Here is a 20934-nt window from a genome sequence, read left to right as displayed (position 1 = left end):
CATCATGTTTTGATGTTTGACTGTCTGACATCAGACACTTCGTGTTTTGAAGTTTAGTCTCAAAAGAATTTACATTTTTATCTCGCTGCATTAAATGAAATATTTTGGTAACACTTTACAATAAAGTCTCATTAGTTAACTTCAGTTAATGCATTAACTAACAATGAGAAATAACTTTTTTTCAGCATTAATTAAAGGGATAGTTCACTTTGAAATTAATTTTTGATATGTTTTAGCTTACCTCAAGGGCATCCAAGATGTAGGTGTCTTTGTTTCCGCAGTAGTTAAATTTTTTATATTTTTAGGTCAAACCGTTCTTGTCTGTCAGTCATATAATGCAGGTCTATGGTCACTGGCTCAAAACACAAGCGCAGAGTCCAAATTAAAACAATTCCCCATCGTCCAAATTAAACAATTCCCCATCGTCCAAATTAAACAATTCCCCATCATAAGTACACATTGATGGCCTAAGACACGAAACGAGCGGTTTGTGTGAGAAAACGAACAGTATTTATATCGTTGTTATCTCTTGAAAACAGCACACGTCCAAATGATCTGACGGCGCGGGCGGGTATAGATATATACACTAGATGTCGCCTTGGCTACGGTTTCGTTCCAATGAACTGCAGTAGCCAAGGCGACATCTATGTATATATCTATACCCGCCCGCGCCGTCAGATCATTTGGACGTGTGCTGTTTTCAAGAGATAACAACGATATAAATACTGTTCGTTTTCTCACACAAACCGCTCGTTTCGTGTCTTAGGCCATCAATGTGTACTTATGATGGGGAATTGTTTAATTTGGACGATGGGGAATTGTTTTAATTTGGACTCTGTGCTTGTGTTTTGAGACAGTGACCATCTACCTGCATTATATGACTGACAGACTAGAACGGTTTGACCTAAAAATATCAAAATTGAAACTACTGCGGAAACAAAGACACCTACATCTTGGATGCCCTTGAGGTAAGCTAAAACATATCAAAAATTAATTTCAAAGTGAACTATCCCTTTAACATTTTTTAAAGGGACAATGTGTAGGAATTTCTCCCATCTAGTGGTGAAATTGTATTTTGCATTCAAACGAATAATGCTCTCCAGCGCCTCACTTTTTCAAATGCGCGTTGCATCTACGGTAGACGTTATGTACCAAAAAGCTATGACAGGATGTCTTATAATAGCACTTCGAGTTTTCCTTCGGGTGAACAGGTTTGTTATTTAAAACAAACTGAAACTTGAAACAACGAAAAAAAGAATGTTATAGTATGAATTACTGACTGTGAAAAACATTAACTATGGTAATTAGTAGTAATGCCTTCTTTACTCGTAATATTTTTTGAAGTACGTGCATTGTTAGATATCATCATCATCCGTGCCTTCTCTAATGTTACTTTACTCAATAGCTGCTATTCATCAAAGAGCCTGTTTAACTTTTAACTATAAATGTTCTTCTGTCTATATAATAAAGTACACAACCAAGCAATGAAAAAAAAAAAAGCTTGTAATTAAGACCGTAACATTGACTTACCTGTCGAGAAGAAAGCAGGCAACTTCAGCGTCTCTTTTGAAAGCTTTCTCCTGCATTAGCTATCCCGACATTAACCCTTGTTTTTGTAATCTCCGGTCACGTTTCCTTTTACGGTCTATTTTGGACTTTTTCGACGACGAGGACTCGTGACTCAGCATATGTATGAATGAACGGTGTATAAATAACCGTGCAGTGCAGCCTTTTAAACTTGCCGCGACAGTGACAAGCGTCTCTCTCTGCTCTGCTCCTCCGCTTCTGCTGGCTTCAGTCACGTGACGCTGGCTCTGAACGAAACGAGTTGTGGAAACGCGTTGGCCTAGTACTTTTTGTCCCTCTCTGCTATTATAGTTTTTCAAGATGGCGGAACTACATGGAAGCCTCCGTGGACCTACCCGTCCCATGTATATAAAGATAATAAATTCTTCGTTTACGAGGATTAGTCTGATCATTGGCATAGGTATTTGTACACCATTGAGGGCATATTTATGAATAAAAATATTGATTTTAGATAATAAAATACCTAAAAAGCTACACATTGTCCCTTTAATGTTGGTGAATAAAAATTTTCATAATAATAGAAGCAAATTTTTATCTTAATAATATTACTAAATGTTGAGATTAATATTAACTAAGATTAATACATGCTGTAGAAGTATTGTTCATTGTTAGGTCATTTTAACTAATGTTAACAAATGAAATCTTATTGGAAAGGGTTTTTGAAGGTTTTTTTTTTTTTTACAACAATACAACAGAAGATGAAAAAAGACTAAATAACAAACAAGAGAGAAAAAAGTGGAAAAATTACATGCTGCCGATTACTCAATGTAATCTACAGTTAACACATTCAAAAATACAGAAATTAATACCCAAAATATAAAATGCATGCCTTAAATTAATTCTAATAGATAGCAGGTATATCTAAATTTTAAATGCATTAAAAATATATAATCTACTTCAGTTACAATTTGTATTTTATTTTTGCAGTTGTTTTAATCTAAGCGCCAGCATCTCTTCCACACACTGATATTTCCAGACCTGAGGGAGTTTCTCGATTAGTCTTTTATCAGACAGGAACGCTGCGTGTCGATTTGTGCCGAAGGTGTTTTGACTTTTGCTGTTGCCGCAGGGCGATGGCGTGATGTGAGCGCGCTCTCATCCGCAGGTCAGCGGTGTTCTGACCAGGGTTTAACCAGAGTCACGCTGGACACGTCTGTCAATAGTTATTAATAATGCACATGCAGGCTCTGTAGTCAACACTAACATCTCAATGAGACTGCAGACGCATGGGTGCGTTTCAGCGCATGAAAACACCACATCAGAAGCTTGTTGATTGAGAAGCACGGCGCCGGCTCAGGATATGAGATGCATGCAGAGCGCATTTGCATTATTGATCAATAAATAACCATGTGATTCATTCTGTGTGCGTCCGTGTGACTCTCTCTGTCCTGAATATATATGTGCTTTTGTAATGCATCCCTGTGAGAAGGCATTGATGATGATGAAGATGATGAAGATGGCCACACCCCCTCACAGTTTACTCTGACTCATATGGATGGAGATCTCACTAAATTAGCATATCTCACTAAAATTGCGATTTTTCGCATCCAAAATAAAAGTTTGTGTTTACTAATATATGTGTGTGTACTGTGTATAATTATTTTGTATATATAAATACACACACATGCATGTATATATTTAAGAAAAATGTATTTATATATGAAATATTTATATATTATATAAATATATACAATATATACATGCAAATATAAAATACATACAATATATATATATATATATATGTAAACACAAACTTTTATTTTGGATGTGATTAATGAGGATATTGATGCTCTGAGGCTGGAATATCTGTGTTGTATAAAAACATTTATTCTTTAAAAAATAAAAATAAAATGTGTAAGTCTTTCATATAAACCTGAAAGTAAATTTTAATGATCCGGATGTTAATTATAAATCCAAATGGAAGGCATTCACATTTAAAAGAACTTTATTGCATATTTTAGTTGCATTTATATTTATTTTTATATATTTTTGCTTGTAATATTCATTTCTTTCTTGCTTGCTTTCAGGGTGTCCACGGATACTTAAAGTTTTAAAATGCCTTAATGTAAAAATAAAGCCGTAATTAGCATCAAAATGTTTTTAATCCACTTTTCAAAGGTGTTAAAAATTAAGATTTAGAAATTGTCTCTTGCTTTTTGAAATTTTAAACCGGTCTAATGCATAAAAGTGAATTAAAACAAAACTATACAGTATTACTGTTATTTGTATCCCCAAATAAAAATGTATAATTATTATTATTGTTATTATGGTAATGATGTGCAGGTTTTAAAATGTTATGTAAATATACCCTGGGTTTCTTTCTTTCTAATGATTGGTGTTATATTCATGTGTAGGAGTAACACAATAGATGCTGATAGAGTCTGGATTGTACAGCGAGGTCGTGTGTGTGTGTGTGTGTGTGTGTGTGTGTGTGTGTGTGTCCGTCTTCAGCAGCACCTGTAGATCTGAGCGTGTGTGTGTTTCTGCGCATTTCTCCTCATGCACACACACACACACGCTCTTAGGAAGGAGTCTCATGAATATTTAATGAATGCAAATGAGGCTGATCTTAATCATTCCGTCAGTCTTTTTATGCGGAGGAAATGCAGGAATGCTGGGAAAAAGCCAAACCAGAGACTTCTCCAGAAAACACCTGCAGTGTTGTTTTGCTCATGCTTATGAAGAATCACACCGCGATCCACTGCATGTGTTGTTTTATATTTATATCTATTATTTATTATCTCCATCACTTTCTGTCTGATTATCAGGTTCTTGTTCTCTATAAAGATGCAGTTTGTTGATCTCAGATCTGTTCCTCATGGTACTCAAATTTTACAGGTGCAATAATTTTATGGTTTGGATCTGCAGTGATTTTCCTTTTTATGTGCCATTTTATTGCATAACGTTTGTTTATATGCTTTATGCAGGCTGAATTATGCTTTAATTAGCATAACATAATGTTTTATGTCTCATTCAGCCTGTGATGGCAGTGTTAACATGACTGATGTCTGGCATGCTTCACACACACACACACACACACACACACACACACACACACACAGCTCTTCTGTTATGATCTGTCTGTTAATCTAGTTAGTTGTCACATAGATTATGATGATAAATAACTATAAATCACTCTCTCTCTCTCCTGTAGTTCAGGGCACTCGAGTGCTGGCCACTGGAGGAGCGTCATCTAACAAGGACATTTTACAGGTATTATTTTAGGATCAAATATGAGTGTGTAGTTATAGCGTAATATCCCCGTCATGATGCATCTGATCATTATGTCAGGACTTGTAATGTTCGTTCACATCTCAACTCTACAGGTTCTGTCTGATGTCTTCAACGCTCCGGTTTACACCATCGACGTGCCGAACTCTGCCTGTCTGGGCGGCGCTTACAGAGCTCTGCACGGTAAACACTGATTGTGCTTATAGTTATTATAACACAGATCATTCTGGTCCTGTCGTCTGATTGGTCAGTACACAACTATTAACCTTAGTGTACATGTCATCACTAGATCTACTAGTTGAAGGGTGATTTGCCAGATTTACATTTTATAAGATAATGCCGGTTCAAATGTATTTTAATTAATATATGAATATATCAATTAATTAATTATATTAATATACAAGTCATTATCATTAAATGTAATTAACATTTAAATTTTTTTTATTAATATTCAAGATTTTTTATTTATTTACATATATTAATATTATTTTAATAATATTTACATTTAGATGTAATAGTTTATTTTTTATTATTTTTTATTTTATGTTATTTTATTTTATTTTATATATGCTAGTTGAAGGATGATGTACCAGATTCACATTTTATAAGATAATGCTGTATTATTAATGTATTTAATATTTTAATATAAACGTAATTAATATTTTCATTTAAATGTTAAATATAAATATAAGTTTTCACTCATTTGCATTTGTTTAAATATTTTTTATATGTAATAGAAATAGATTTAGGATTTATATTTATAGGTAATAGTTTTTTTCTTTTATTATTTTTCTTTTATTTATTTTTTATTATTTATTTTATTTAATTTATAAATACTAATGCATGAAAATACTTTATAATATACAGTATATGCATACTATAATAATATAATATACATACTATAAAATATGATACATTATATAATATGTAATATATATGATAAATTAGACATTTTAATGTTTTATTAAATATGTATTTAGGTAAATCTGACACAATTGTTATATTTGGCACCTCGGACTGAAGGAACAGGGCGATGCTTCACTAACTGAGCAGAGTATCTGAACAACTGTGTGTCCATCAGTTGAGCCTCCACCGTCTCCGTCTCTTTGACGTCCCGCATCGATCTGCTCGTACAGAGGAAGCTCGTTTTACTCCACTAATGATGTCTTTTGCTTTTGAGTGTGTGAGGGCCGAAACTCAGACAGACGCTTCAGTCTGATCATGTTAATATGATGTGATGGAGAGCGTCGTTTAAAAGCCAGTCGCTCTTCAGTGCTTCATTACCAGAATCAAACACACACAGATGAGACTTTAATCTCTGTCTGGATGATGAAGACTTTCTGCTTCTTACTAACAGTCATTAATGACCCTGGGTCATCGCTTTCTTTAATAGACGTTAGACTTCATATGGAGAGAGACTTCCTTCATTGGATTCCTGTAAATGCATGTTAGTGGATGTGTGTGAATGCATGATAGTGGATGTGTGTGAATGCATTATAGTGGATGTGTGTGAATGCATGCTAGTGGATGTGTGTGAATGCATGATATTGGATGTGTGTGAATGCATGCTAGTGCATGTGTGTGAATGCATGCTGGTGCATGTGTGTGAATGCATGCTAGTGCATGTGTGTGAATGCATGATAGTGGATGTGTGTGAATGCATGATAGTGGATGTGTGTGAATGCATGATGTGTGTGAATGCATGATAGTGGATGTGTGTGAATGCATGATAGTGGATGTGTGTGAATGCATGCTAGTGGATGTGTGTGAATGCATGCTAGTGGATGTGTGTGAATGCATGATATTGGATGTGTGTGAATGCATGCTAGTGCATGTGTGTGAATGCATGATAGTGGATGTGTGTGAATGCATGATAGTGCATGTGTGTGAATGCATGATAGTGCATGTGTGTGAATGCATGCTTTTTTTTATTAAATCTTTACAGAAGTAAAACGTGTTGCGAACAGTCAAAGGTCTGATCAGATCTGAAGTGCTTTTGCTTTTCCTCTCAGACAAACGTTTGCCTGCAGTGTGAAACATAAGAACCTTTTTATCAGGATAAGAGATTGAGTTCATGACGGATGTGGTCTGAATCAGTTTCCCAAACTCTGTTAGATTATGATCCATTAGACGGATTAATCATGCGTTCAATCATGCGTTCTTGTGGTGAGTCAGTAAAGAAACGAAGCCTCGAGCGTTGAACCCGATGATCTGTGGTAACTGAAGGCCTTTAGTTAGCGCTGGTCTTCTGACTCCAGTCAACGCTCGCTCACGTCAACACAAGTCCATTTTCATTCCGTCTGCCGCTGGATTTAATCGCCTGTCATGATTTATTGTGTTTGCTGCTGGCAGTTAGAGTCGCTGCAGTGAGAACAGTGTTTCTGCTGCGTTTGCTGGAACTGAACATGCTGGAGAATAAACCAGCGAGTGTGTAACACCTGCAGTGAGACATTAGCATTGCCATTAGTATGATTGGCATAATATTAATATGATTAATACACAACCTGCATGCTGCAATCCTTACAAATGAGCCAGTCACGTGAGCTATTTATTTATATTTATTTGCCTTTATCAGTTTGCCTTTGTTTATTTATTAAACCATTTATGTTTAAATGCATTTCCATTTATTTGGTTAAATGCATTTAAATTGCATTTAAGTTTGTTTGGATAAATGCATTTATTTATTCTTTTTTAAATTTATTTGTATGTATTCTAAAAAATATAATTCAAATAATTGTATTATAATAATTTTATTTATTTAATTTTGTTACAATTACATAATTTAAATCCATTTTATTTTAATTATGTAATTTAATATAATATTTAAAATAATATAATGAAAAAAAATAAAAGATTCAAAGTGCATAATATTATGTTATATTGTTGTATTCACATGATTGTGTGTTTGAAGCTTAATCACTTTTTTTCAAGTCTTGTCTGTCAAGATAAAGTGTCTGAAATCGGACGTATGAAAGTCAGATGTAATCTGGTGTGTATTGAGCATGGAGTGTACCGTCCGTACAGCGTCTCAGATGATGACGCAACGACTGCGAGCCGGAAGAGAAACTGTGTTAGTTGCTGTAAAGCCTCATTAGTCTTTCACACGAGATGAAGCAACTTCTGAGAAACCGTTACACACTTTTAACACACTGACCGCCTGTCCGTCACTGTGTGTGTGTGTGTGTGTGTGTGTGTGTGTGTGTGTGTGTGTGCGTGAGAGAGAGAGTTCAGGCCTATTACGCCGATAGATCCGTCCACTCCTACGAAAGGTCAGTGATGCGATGCTTTGTAAGATGTGCTGGTCCTTATTTTGAGTCTGTTTGCTTTTGTCTATGATTTAATAAGCAACTCTTGCCTCTAATATCACATGACATCATATGGACGCCCGTCTCCTGGATACGGTTCATTGCATCCTCTCGGAAGCAAATCACTCGGCTCAATAATCCTTTCAAATGAAGTCGCGGTATCAGGCCTTCACGGCTCCTTCATTATTCTGCTCTTCTCAGTGCCATAATGCCTGTGATTCACTGGAGTTTGAGCATTGTGTCGTGAAGACATCAGATGAATATCACTGTGGGTCTGAAAGTTGTTGATTATCATCACACCCAACAAAAATGTATAAAAAATACTGTGTGACAGACCTTTTCATGTTTGATGTGGACAACATGTCATGAAACCACAGATTTTAACCGTCACACATTTTTGATTTCAGATATAAAGTGCTTTTTCTTTTATATCAGTCAATTTTCCCAATGGAAAAAGTAGCGGCTATTAATGATATAAAACGACCGGAAAATTATGCTTTTCTCCAGGCAACATGAAAACTTGAGAACGTGCTTTTGTGATATTTACAAATGAACTGGTAATAGAAGTGAAATGTAGATTGCAAACTTCATGAACACTTCTTTGTATGAATTTAGAGGGTGAATTTAGATCAACTTTAGATGGGGATTATTGTTAAAAGCTCTAAAAAAGTTCTGTAAAAGTTGTATGCCTATTTCATAAAATTAAATTTGGATCATGATTTATGGTTAAAATCTATAAAATAAGGATAAAAAGCAACTTTATTTATTTAGTTTGTTAGTTAGTTTTTTCTGAGTTGCTCTATTCCTTATTGTGATTTATAGTTAAAATCTCTAAAATAAGGATAAAAAAGCACCATAAAAGTTGTATATATTTAGTTAGTTAGCTTTTGTCTGAGCTGCTCTATTCCATAAAATGAATGAAATTTGGATTGTGATTTATATTATTCCATTAAACTCTTTATGAAACACATACAAACCCAATATTTTGAATATAGCCCAGTGTGATCCTGTCATTCACTCCTCAGTGTTTGATGGTGTGTGTTCAGTGACGGTGTGTGTTCAGTGACGGTGTGTGTTCAGTGACGGTGTGTGTTCAGTGATGGTGTGTGTTCAGTGATGGTGTGTGTTCAGTGATGGAGTGTGTTCAGTGATGGTGTGTGTTCAGTGATGGTGTGTGTTCAGTGATGGTGTGTGTTCAGTGATGGTGTGTGTTCAGTGATGGTGTGTGTTCAGTGATGGTGTGTGTTCAGTGATGGTGTGTGTTCAGTGATGGTGTGTGTTCAGTGACGGTGTGTGTTCAGTGACGGTGTGTGTTCAGTGATGGTGATGGTGTGTGTTCAGTGACGGTGTGTGTTCAGTGATGGTGTGTGTTCAGTGACGGTGTCTGTTCAGTGATGGTGTGTGTTCAGTGATGGTGTGTGTTCAGTGATGGAGTGTGTTCAGTGATGGTGTGTGTTCAGTGATGGTGTGTGTTCAGTGATGGTGTGTGTTCAGTGATGGTGTGTGTTCAGTGACGGTGTGTGTTCAGTGACGGTGTGTGTTCAGTGATGGTGATGGTGTGTGTTCAGTGACGGTGTGTGTTCAGTGATGGTGTGTGTTCAGTGATGGTGTGTGTTCAGTGATGGTGTGTGTTCAGTGACGGTGTGTGTTCAGTGACGGTGTGTGTTCAGTGATGGTGATGGTGTGTGTTCAGTGACGGTGTGTGTTCAGTGATGGTGATGGTGTGTGTTCAGTGATGGTGTGTGTTCAGTGATGGTGTGTGTTCAGTGATGGTGTGTGTTCAGTGATGGAGTGTGTTCAGTGATGGTGTGTGTTCAGTGATGGTGTGTGTTCAGTGACGGTGTGTGTTCAGTGATGGTGATGGTGATGGTGTGTTCAGTGACGGTGTGTGTTCAGTGATGGTGATGGTGTGTGTTCAGTGATGGTGTGTGTTCAGTGATGGTGATGGTGATGGTGTGTGTTCAGTGATGGTGTGTGTTCAGTGATGGTGATGGTGTGTGTTCAGTGATGGTGATGGTGATGGTGTGTGTTCAGTGATGGTGTGTGTTCAGTGATGGTGTGTGTTCAGTGATGGTGTGTGTTCAGTGATGGTGTGTGTTCAGTGACGGTGATGGTGTGTGTTCAGTGATGGTGTGTGTTCAGTGACGTGTTCCTGTGTTCCTCAGGCCTGATGGCAGAAACAGGACAATCGTTCTCCGAGACGACCCGAAGCGCTCCGGATCCACAGCTGGCCGTGAGACCCGAACCAGGAGCTCTCGAGGTACAAACACACACACACACACACACACACACACACACACACACTTCACAGTCTTTCTCTTCAGGAGTGATCACACTGTGCTGTTGCATTACAGCAGCATTGTCATCGCTTTCAGAATCTTTCAGTTCTGTGAAGTCATTTGTGAACTGATTCAGATATAAAGCAGTGAAAGATGTGGACGTCTCGCAAACGTCTCAGGTTCTTAACATATATTAGCTGGAATATTTGCAGCTTTCCATCACTGCATGTCTATAATAACTATAATGAAATAAAATAAAGACTATAATAAAATAAAAAAGTCTCAATGTTGACAAAATCTTACACTGATGATGTTATTGCACATGTTCAAGGTCAATAAATCGCTTAGTGTTTCTGTGATGTATTGTAATATTTGAAAGTCTGCAAATCAGTTCTTTTCAGCTGTTCATTTCAAAGAATCAATTAAAAAATGTTTTAGTGATTACTTTATTTCACTGACATTCCTGAAAAAAAATTGATATAGGAACACACTGCTGTTTATTACATATCGATTTAGTTGCATTAACAATAGCGTTTATTGTAATTTGATGTTTTAATCCAGTTTGTTTGAGCTGTGATTCAGCACATGATGCATAGTTATCAGAACCAAACTATAATTTGTCATTAACAATACTAAAATTCATTTAGTCGTTGACCCGAGATTGGGACCCTAAGCGATTCAGTTCGCAGGGATTGATTCATCGACTCAAAGGAATAATTCATTTATGAATTCGACATAATGGATTGACATTGTTGTTGTAAATTCCACTCATTTAAATATCCATATTATTCCTTATTCAGAGTGATGTTGTTTTAGTCTCTACTAGAGCAGATTTTCCTGCTTGAACGTTGATTATTCTCCTCATATTCTCCATTGTTGCGGCTCCTCTCTTCCCAGTCTGTCAGTAACGCTCTGTTTACTTCCTGTCTCTATGAAGCCCCTCCTTCTGATAAGCACACTGTGCTCTGATTGGTCGGCTGGAGCAGTGTGTTGTGATTGGTCGAGCGCTTCGAGTGTGTTTGGGAAAGCCCCGCCCCTTACCATAACCGCCAGTTTAACACACTACTAACTAACTCAACCAGGCCCCGCCCCTTTATTCTGCGTATGAATTATTATAATGAGGAATATTGTGACGTGTTCGTTCCCGGAAGAAACTCAAGACTACAATGGAGGCGTTTCAGGAGTTCAGAAACACTGACATTGATATAGAGAAGAACTTTTTCATGCTCAAACAACAACCTCTTTAAATCCACATATATAATGTAATAACAGTGTCTCTTTATTGTTGAGTCCTGACAAGAACTATCTGCTGTTATTAGCGAAACTGGAGTCACTGTGACCTCTTCACGCTGCGTGTCTCCTGTGTTTTTACCCGCTGAACTCTGCGTTATGAGTCACTGCGTCTTCATTAAGCGCTTCTTCTCGTTTAGAGAGACGGGTTGTGTAGGAAATGACATGCTCTCCTCTCCGCTCGTTCAGCAGGGTCAGTCCGGGACGAGCCGAACAGCGCTGACTTTAGATAAGGACTCTTTCATTGAGCGCTGGATCTTATAAAGCTTTACAAACACTATTAGATTTCATGAACCCGCAGGAGAAAAATAATAAAGCACTCATACTTAACAGAAAATATAAGACTGATGCATCGATGTCGAGTTAACATGATCCTGAACAACAGAAGTCAAGAGAATTGAAGTTCACCCTAATATAATTTTTAACGCTTTATATAAATATATGTGTGTGTGTGTGTGTGTGTTTCCTCATTACTGTATATTATGCTAACCCATATGTGGATTCAGATGTCGTTGTGCAAATTGCCTCATTTCTCAAAATTCAACATCAAACATATGCACACTATCGGTCATTTCTTTATATTTATTTTTGCAGAAACTGTTTGTTTATTTAATTATTTAATTATTAATTTATTGCATTTAAATGTATTTCTTGAATGCATTTGAATTTTATTAAAGTAATTTGTTGAAATATATTTAAATGCACTTGTTTAAATGCATTTAAATGGCACCTATTATGCCCCTTTTCACAAGATGTAAAATAAGTCTCTGGTGTCCCCAGAGTGTGTATGTGAAGTTTTAGCTCAAAATACCCAACAGATCATTTTTTACAGCATGTTTCAATTGTCATTTTTTGGGGGCTCAGAAAAACGCACAGTTTTAGTGTGTATCCCTTTAAATGCAAATGAATTGCTGCTGCCGGCCCAGGGGGCGGAGCCTCACGAGCTAGGACAATCTCATCTGATAATATCAAAACAGAAACTCTCAGTTGTGGTGTTCATTTCGACTCGGAGTCGAACAATAATGCCCACAGAGCCAGAGAATATTATGCTGTATGGAGATAGAACAGGTATAGTTTAGTTTAATTACAGTTATTTGTCATCTGCTTTTATCCACTATTAACACAAGCCTGCTGTAGCAAACCCCGTCCGAATGATGACCAAAATATACTGACGAGTTCAGTGAAGTTTATTGTACCTCACACAAAAGATGAAGCCTTAGTTTTACTCCAGAAAATCACTGTAAGAGCTGAATAAACACAGTATATAAGTGTGCATTAAAGTCTTATCCATAAACTCTCTCTCTCTCCCTTTCATTATCATGGAACATACACAGCGAAGTACACAAAACACTCGTTACAACTAACAGTAAACAAATATATACACACCTTCTCAGTGGGTGCTTAATCAACTGGTAAACTGTATATCCACGACTGGATGAGCTGTCATAAAGTGCGCGCTCTCACTTTCATTTACGCCGTGATCAGTAACGTTAGTCCTGTCGCTCTGAAGACTGTAAGCTGAATCACGAACAGTACAGATCCATCCTCGAGTAACAGCGAGAGTAAATGAAGACTGCTATGTTCATTCTTACATCCAACAACAGCACACCTCAATCGCTTAGGAGACATTCTTGTCTACAGCTGCTCCAGCGTGGAAACAATGGCGGACTGTGTCCAGCTCACTCAGGGCGGGTCTGTGCTCAAACTGCAGTGTCAATCAACAGTCGTGGGAGGGGCCTGTGCAAAGTGTCGTCACATTGCCCAGAATCTGAGATCAGCTTGTTCTGAGACAGTGCTTATGATTTATGGGGATTTTTAAAAAAGCACTTGGTGGATTTTTAGCATTATAGGGTGGTTGTGTTCACACACTGCCAACACACATTTATGTTCAAACACCATGTAAAAGTGAATTTTGCATAATAGGTGCCCTTTAAGTTTAATTATATATTAATTGCATTTTAATGTATTTAAATAGTTTATTTATTTATATATTTATTGCATTGAATGTATTTATTAACTGCATTTAAACATATGTATTTATTTTAAAATGCTTATTATAATTATATTTAAATAATATTATTATAATTATATTATTCAAGTAATTTTATTCTAAGTATATTATTTAAATAATTATGTTTGAATTAATTATTCTATTTAATAATAGAGGAAGGGGAGGAAGTTTTGAGTTCTGGAAGTTAGAATATGTTGCAAATTACAGTGAACTTTTCTATGGAAATTTCCATATATTTCACTTTGTTTCTGGATATTAATATGTCAAAGTACAAGTATGATTTGTTATTATGAACCATTTATATTATATTTTGTTTTTTGGTGGTCCGGTTTACTTGTCAGAAGCGTTTTAACTACCTTCCCAATTACAGCTAAGATTGACAGCTCTATTTAGCAAAAGGCAAATTGAACAAAAATTTCCCATCATGCTCTGTGAATGAGGTGACAGGCTTAAACCTCATTACTATGCATGAGTTTGGCTTTGACAGCTCAACAGGAAACGTTACGATCTGTTTTTCTTTCTGAATGCTGTTGCTGAAGGTTGAATATGTGTATTAGAGATCAGACATTCTTTTGCAGAACACAAAAGGAGATGTTGAGCAGAATGTGAATACAATCATCTATATGTGAGCTGTGTGTTGTATTGCACACTGAAACTGAAGCCGTTGTCCACTGAAAGCCTCGGACTCCAGAAGACTAGCAGTAAAGAGTCGAGAGAGTCCTGCTGTTCTGGTGGAGCTCCACACAAATGAAATAGTCATATTAAGTGAGTAAGTGATGACAGAATTATCATTTTCAGATCAATTACTCTGTTAACGTCTTTGACATATTAATATCCAGAAACAAAGTGAAATATATGGAAATTTCCATAAAAAGTTCATTGTACTTTAATGCAACATATTCTAACTTCCAAAACTGTTTAGTCACTTCACGCATGTGAAATGTATGGAAGCCCTTTTCTGCCACATGAAAAAATACATGCTTTGGTAAATCATAATTATGACACAATTATCACAAATATGTGATTAAAACTTGACATTATGGCATACTAAGACATGATTAGGAGATAAAAAGTCAAAATTATGATATAAAATGTCAAAATTGTGATACAAAGTTGAAATTATGAATTTTTAACTTTTCTCATAATTGACTTATGTCTCATAGTTTACTTTTGTCATAATTTGGACTTATTCTAAATCATAATTATGAAATAAAAACTCGAAATTATGTTAGAAAAAGTAAAATTGTGACTGAATAATGAAAATAATGAAATTAAATGCCTTAATTTCTCTTTTCTCTTTTTTTTTGTGACTTTTTATGTCATAAATTATTACTTAGTTTGTCATCATTTCTACTTTTATCTTAATTATGACTTTTTATGTCATAATTTTGACCTATATTAAGAGTTGAACTTTTATCTCAAGAGATAATTGACTTTTCCACTTTTTATTGTAATTATGTTTACAATATTTTTATTGTATATTCTATTTTTGACATTTGTATGTCATACAAATATTGACACTTTTTATCTCATAGTTATGACTTATGTCATAAGTCATGAATTTGTATTTAATATGTCATAATTAATGTCATAATTTTGATTAGCCAATTATGACTTTTTATGGGTCGTTTACACAACAGCGTTTTCATCGAAAAACGGAAAACATTTGATGCATTTTGTCCGTTCATTTACATGACAACTGCGTTTTGAAAACGGGTTTCAAAGGGCAAGTTTTTGAACACCATACCGTTATCGTAATCTACAAACATGCAAATGTGTGAAAACGGTGACGTCATGCACACGCGTGTTCAGTCAATAGGTGCGTGGTTTCTTTATCGCCATCTACTGGCCTGATAGCAGAATACAGCGATTTCAGTCGTTTCCGTGGATCCGTGTGAACGGGGAGCGTTATGTCTGAACACAAAGCTTTTTAAAAACTTTACCCTTCTAATACATCGCTGTCATGTAAACATTCCCTTCATCTCCTAATAATGAATTCACCAAAGCATATTGTCCCTGTGTGACTGAAACGGGCTTCCGTCGACTGTGTGGAGTAGCTCGAGGAACATGAATTACAGATATGCTTTTGATTATATTAGCGTGTGTCGTGCTCAGGGCTCTGGATTATTATAACCGTAATAACTCGCTCTGACCTGAAGCGCCTACATCAACTTCATATTCAAATCAAATGGACCTTGATTATATCTCCAATATCGCTTATGTATCTCATTCCTTAAGAAGAGCTGGAGTTGTGTCTCTTTGTTTTCTGTTTTCACGCTTCAGTAAACGCTACTAATGGTTAGGTGACTTTTTTAAGTCAACATGAAATGACATTGACAGCCAATTATTTTGCTAAGCCGAATATTTGCAGGAAAATAGGGCAAAATATGAAAATACAGCAGTTAACAAATACAATTTAGGATTTTATTAGTAAATGTTGAAATGAACGAAGGTTAACACATAGCCTACTTTAGTTTTGTTCATGTTTAGTGCAGTTAATTAGAGTTAACCTCAGTGTGAAGTGTTACCCATTAACCAATAATTCATAAAAACAACTGAAGTGACATCAGCCAAACTGTTTCAGAGATTTTGATGAAAGATTATGAGGAAACATTATTTTTAGAATAATGTGACTGACGAATCATTTACAGTAAGACCAGGAACATGAATTAATTACGAGTTAATGTTGATTTCATGTTGACTTTAGTGTCCTTTGAATGTGATATGTAACATTTTATTCAGGTGAATTATTGTGAAAATCTTGCAGTACTTGCTTTACTTTAAAAGCAGAAATTGCTGTATTTTTATTATTATTATTTTTCTTTTGTTCAGTTCCTCGTGTCTGTAAGTGCATCTCTGATAGTTAGTGCTGTATCTCTTCAAACTCCGGTGGGATCGTGTCAGTTCTGATCGGTGGGAAACATCAGATCGGCAGAGAGGGATCAATCACGCGGATTACCGTTCAGTGTGTTTGAATGTGCACTTCTGTAGGGAAGTGTGTGTGTGTGTGTGTGTGTGTGTGTGTGACAGTAACCTGCCCTAAAGCAGCAGAAACAGATGAAGTCACTCTGCTTGCGAGGCTCATACGGGGGAATGATTGCTTTGAACAATAATGCGTTTAAAAAAAGAAACGTGTGCCGTTCCATTTATTTCGTGATTATGTTTATTCCTCTCTGTGTAAAGCACTTTGAGTTGCTATAGTGTATGAAATGTGCTGTGTAAATAAACTAGCCTTGCCTTGTTAAACTGCGAGACGTAGACGGATGATTCCTGAGTCTGTCAACAGAATTGATTCACAAGATCCATTCTTAATTTGAATCAGTTTTTAGTCCTGATTATTAGCCAATCACAGTTAACATTCAAAAGTTTTAATGCTTCTTCTCGCTCACCGATGCTGCATTTAATTCATCAAAAATATTGTACAAATATTTTTACACTTTAAATCTGCTGTTTTCTATGTGAATATATAGTAAAGTGTAATTTATTCCTGTGATCAAAGCTGAATTTTCAGCATCATTACTCCAGTCTTCAGTGTCACATGATCCTTCAGAAATCACTCTGATATGATGATCTGATGCTCATTTATGATTATTATCAGTGTTGAAAACCGTGTGGAAACTGATACATTTATTCAGGATTCTGTGATGAATAGAACAGTGTTTATTTAAAATAGAATCTTTTGTAACATAATAAATGTCTTTACTGTCACCTTTCTGAATAAAAGTGTTAATTAAAAATCTTACTGACCCCAAAGTGTTTTAGTCCCCGTATATAAAGCGCTGAAAGAAAACAAGTGCTGTTGTTGATTAAGATGACGTGTGTTACAGAAGCGCTGATTCTGCTGTGACCTTCAGAGTTTTGGCTGACTCAGTAATATTGTCTTTTGCTCTTGAACTGTAATGGCCTGTTCTCCTCATATCCTCAGTTGCGTCACACTGTCGTGTTAATGCTGTTGACATGTTACACACACTCCTGCCCGCACACAAAATCAATGGATCATGTCAAGGGCCGGAAAGCAATTTTCCGAGGGAGAAAACATGATGGAGACGGTCTAACAAACCCTTCCCTGAGTGCACGACACGACCAGTGCTCTTCTCCATCATCTGATGGATCATAAATCCTGATGATCATTTTATTTCCAGTCGTTGTACTTGTCTAGTATTGATCCAGACACACTTCAGTGGGATATAAAGTCAGCTGGACCCCTGTGTAGTGAAGAGTCTGCGGCGCCCTACATAGACAGCACTGCAGGCGTCACGCTGGTGAATGTGACAGAAGAGAAAAGCTGATTATAAATCAGTTCGTGTTTGATTCAAGGCCCAAAAGTGTTAATAACATATCAATAAATAAATTAAATTAAAAATAATAATAGAAAAAAAAATTAAACATAAATACAATAATAATTATTATTAGTATCATTATAAAATAATCATAGTAATAATCATTAAGGTTAAATACATAAAAAGTGAATGATAAATAATCATGAATATAATAAATATACATATAATTATTAAAAATGATATAATTATAAATGTTTTAATGGATTAAAGGATAATAATATTAATGATAATAATAAATAATCATTCAACTTAAATATAATGATTATGCTTATAATAAGAAAAATAACAAGAATAATTAATATTCATTCAACTTAAATACAATAATTGTAAATACATTTATAATAAATAACCATAAAACATAATAATAATAATAAATAATTATTAAAATAACTATAATAATTATAAATAATAATCAAACATGCATATAATAATTGTTATTAATGCTATTATTATTATTATTATTAACCAGTTTAATTATTTATTGATCATTGGTGTTTTTATCATATTTCCTATTGCTCAACGAGATATTAGCATATGGTTGTAATAAACTCAACCATAAAGGAGAACTGAAGATGCCGTATCAAATCCAAAACCTGATTATGCTTTAGATATCACAGAAATATGAGCTGGATGTGGACGTCATCATCTCAACCTCAGAGAGAGAGAGTAAAACACTAATGCATTAATCTGTAGTGTTATTGAGAGGTCAGATGCTGAAGCTCTGGATGGTGTGTGTGAGTGTGTGACGTGTGTTTTCTGTGTTTGCAGGTTTATGCGCCGCTGCTGCTCAGATACACTGCGCTGGAAGATCAACTTCTGCTGTGAACTCAGAAACATCTACAATACAGTTAGATTATACAACTATTCCAATATTATTTAGCATTATGCATAGTTGCATAATAAATGAAGGATGCCAGACTATTAAAATAATAAATTGCAATGACAAATTTTTGTAGTAATGCATTAACACTTTAACTACAGATGAAAACATTTACCCGACTGTGTAAAATACATGACTCTAGCAACATTGAAAGGTTTGAAACGTTCCACAACAACAGAGAGATCAGGAGAACCGCTTTATTTCTGAAGCGCTTTACACAATACAGTGTTTCAGAGCAGCTTCACAGTAATAAACAGGACAATAACAGTTTCATAAGTGATGAATTTTGCAACACCACCTCAGTTTCAGACAATAGTGGCATTATTCTGCTCAACTCAGCTCAAACTTCATCAATTATGCAACGAGTTCAGTTCAGTTACCAGCAGCTCGACTACAGAAGACGCGATTTTCCATATTCCTTAATAAACCTTAATTCTGGCAATAAACGCGTGAATCATGTGATCATTGTTCATGAGCTTCTGTAAAGGGACTTGATGTCATTATAAAAGACTGTTTGAAGATGTTCACGTGTGTTTGGCTGGATTTATCTCTGCGAGAACAAGGAACTCGAAGACTGGTGAACTTTGCACATGTTAATGTCATTTTCTTCCAGTTTTGTGGTTATTTTGATCATGTGATCTGGTAGGAATAGTTTATCCTGGTTCAGTAGATCATAGAGTCTCATATTGAACACATTAAATGTGAAATTGTGATAGCCTTTTATTCCCTATTGTTCCGTATATATCCCGAGTGAAACGCTTCTGGAACGAGAACAGATGTGGGCGGGGCTTGATTTTGTAATTGGACGGTTTGCTATTGGTGGATCTCATTTGAGTGACAGGTTCTAGCCCCGCCCTCGTCATCAGAGAAGAGAAGAGATGAAGTTATTCTGATTCAAGATTACCAGAAACAGGATTAAAAATAATAATAATAATAATAATGATGTGCAATGCATGGATAAATCATTTAGGAAAAAAACACTGCAATATTCCAGTTTGATTTCATGGTGACTTTAATGTTGATTCGTGCTCCTTCTGGACTTTCGAAGCTCCAGATGATCGTACTGTATGATGTCTGTGGATTTAACAAATGAAAAATGTGTTACATTTCCATTTCCACAATCAGTGAATCTTTTGAGTTTGTCAAACTCAAATTCATCAAACTGACAGAGTTTGTGGAGCCTCGGATCTGCTGTGGTTTATACACGTCTCGTACACTGGCGTATATTCATGTAAAACAACACGAGCTGCAACCGCACGAACAAAGATGCTGAACTTCAAAGATGCAGAGTGATAGTGACGAATGCATCCGTGTGAAGATCTGATCAAACGCTTCCACACTGAGACACTCAACAACACACACACACACACACCGTCAGACGAACATGAGTCCTCAAATCAACAGCCATGTACTTCTGTTTCTGTCTTTCATCTGCATTAAGAAGATCCTCAGCTCACTGCCAACGTTCTCTCACAGTTAGGAACAAACGTTCTTCCAGTAACATCAAATATCTGGTCTTTATAAAACTCTCAAAACCTTAGCGCAAAAACATGATTTATTTATACATCATTCATGGAACTATTTAGATGGATGTTCATTTAAAGTCCCCCTGTAGTCAATTATTTTATCCCTTAAAACTCATCTTTAATCACCAAAATGACATATTTAAAAGTTTTTTCCTTAAAAAAAATTCCTTAAAATATCTTGAATGTAACTCGACACCCTCGCCTCATTTAGTATGCGTGGTTCTATGAATATGCAAATGAGCCCCGCCTCCACTCACTCACTCAGCTCAGAGATCCACTGGTTGACGATCACACGTTGATCTGATTGGTTACAAGGTAGTTTGTGACGTCAGAAACACCAGCGATTTCAAAGCGTGTTTTTGAGACTGTCTTTGGTTCACTGCAGTTTTAAGGAGGAAATACTCAGCAATGGTGTCGACTTATGAATCTACACATGCTTTGTTTTAAAGCATATTAAAAACACCACATAGACAACATTAAAAGCT

At 35.8% G+C, this 20934-nt stretch overlaps 1 protein-coding gene across 1 annotated transcript in view; it reads left to right on the top strand.

The window, feature by feature from the left end:
- Positions 1-19641, top strand: part of xylb (xylulokinase homolog (H. influenzae)) — a 33754-nt gene extending 14113 nt beyond the window's left edge. Inside the window, exons 16-19 of the mRNA XM_084398459.1 lie at positions 4742-4800; positions 4914-5001; positions 10289-10383; positions 18812-19641. Of these exons, the coding sequence (XP_084254585.1) occupies positions 4742-4800; positions 4914-5001; positions 10289-10383; positions 18812-18868 (299 nt within the window). The 3' untranslated portion in view covers positions 18869-19641. The remainder of the gene's footprint in view (positions 1-4741; positions 4801-4913; positions 5002-10288; positions 10384-18811) is intronic.
- The last annotated feature ends 1293 nt before the right edge of the window (positions 19642-20934 follow it).

Source organism: Rutilus rutilus, assembly GCF_951802725.1.
Source record: "Rutilus rutilus genome assembly, chromosome: 24".
NCBI lineage: Eukaryota > Metazoa > Chordata > Actinopteri > Cypriniformes > Leuciscidae > Rutilus > Rutilus rutilus.
Note: the sequence above shows the minus strand (reverse complement) of the source record. Positions and strands in the feature narration are given on the sequence as shown.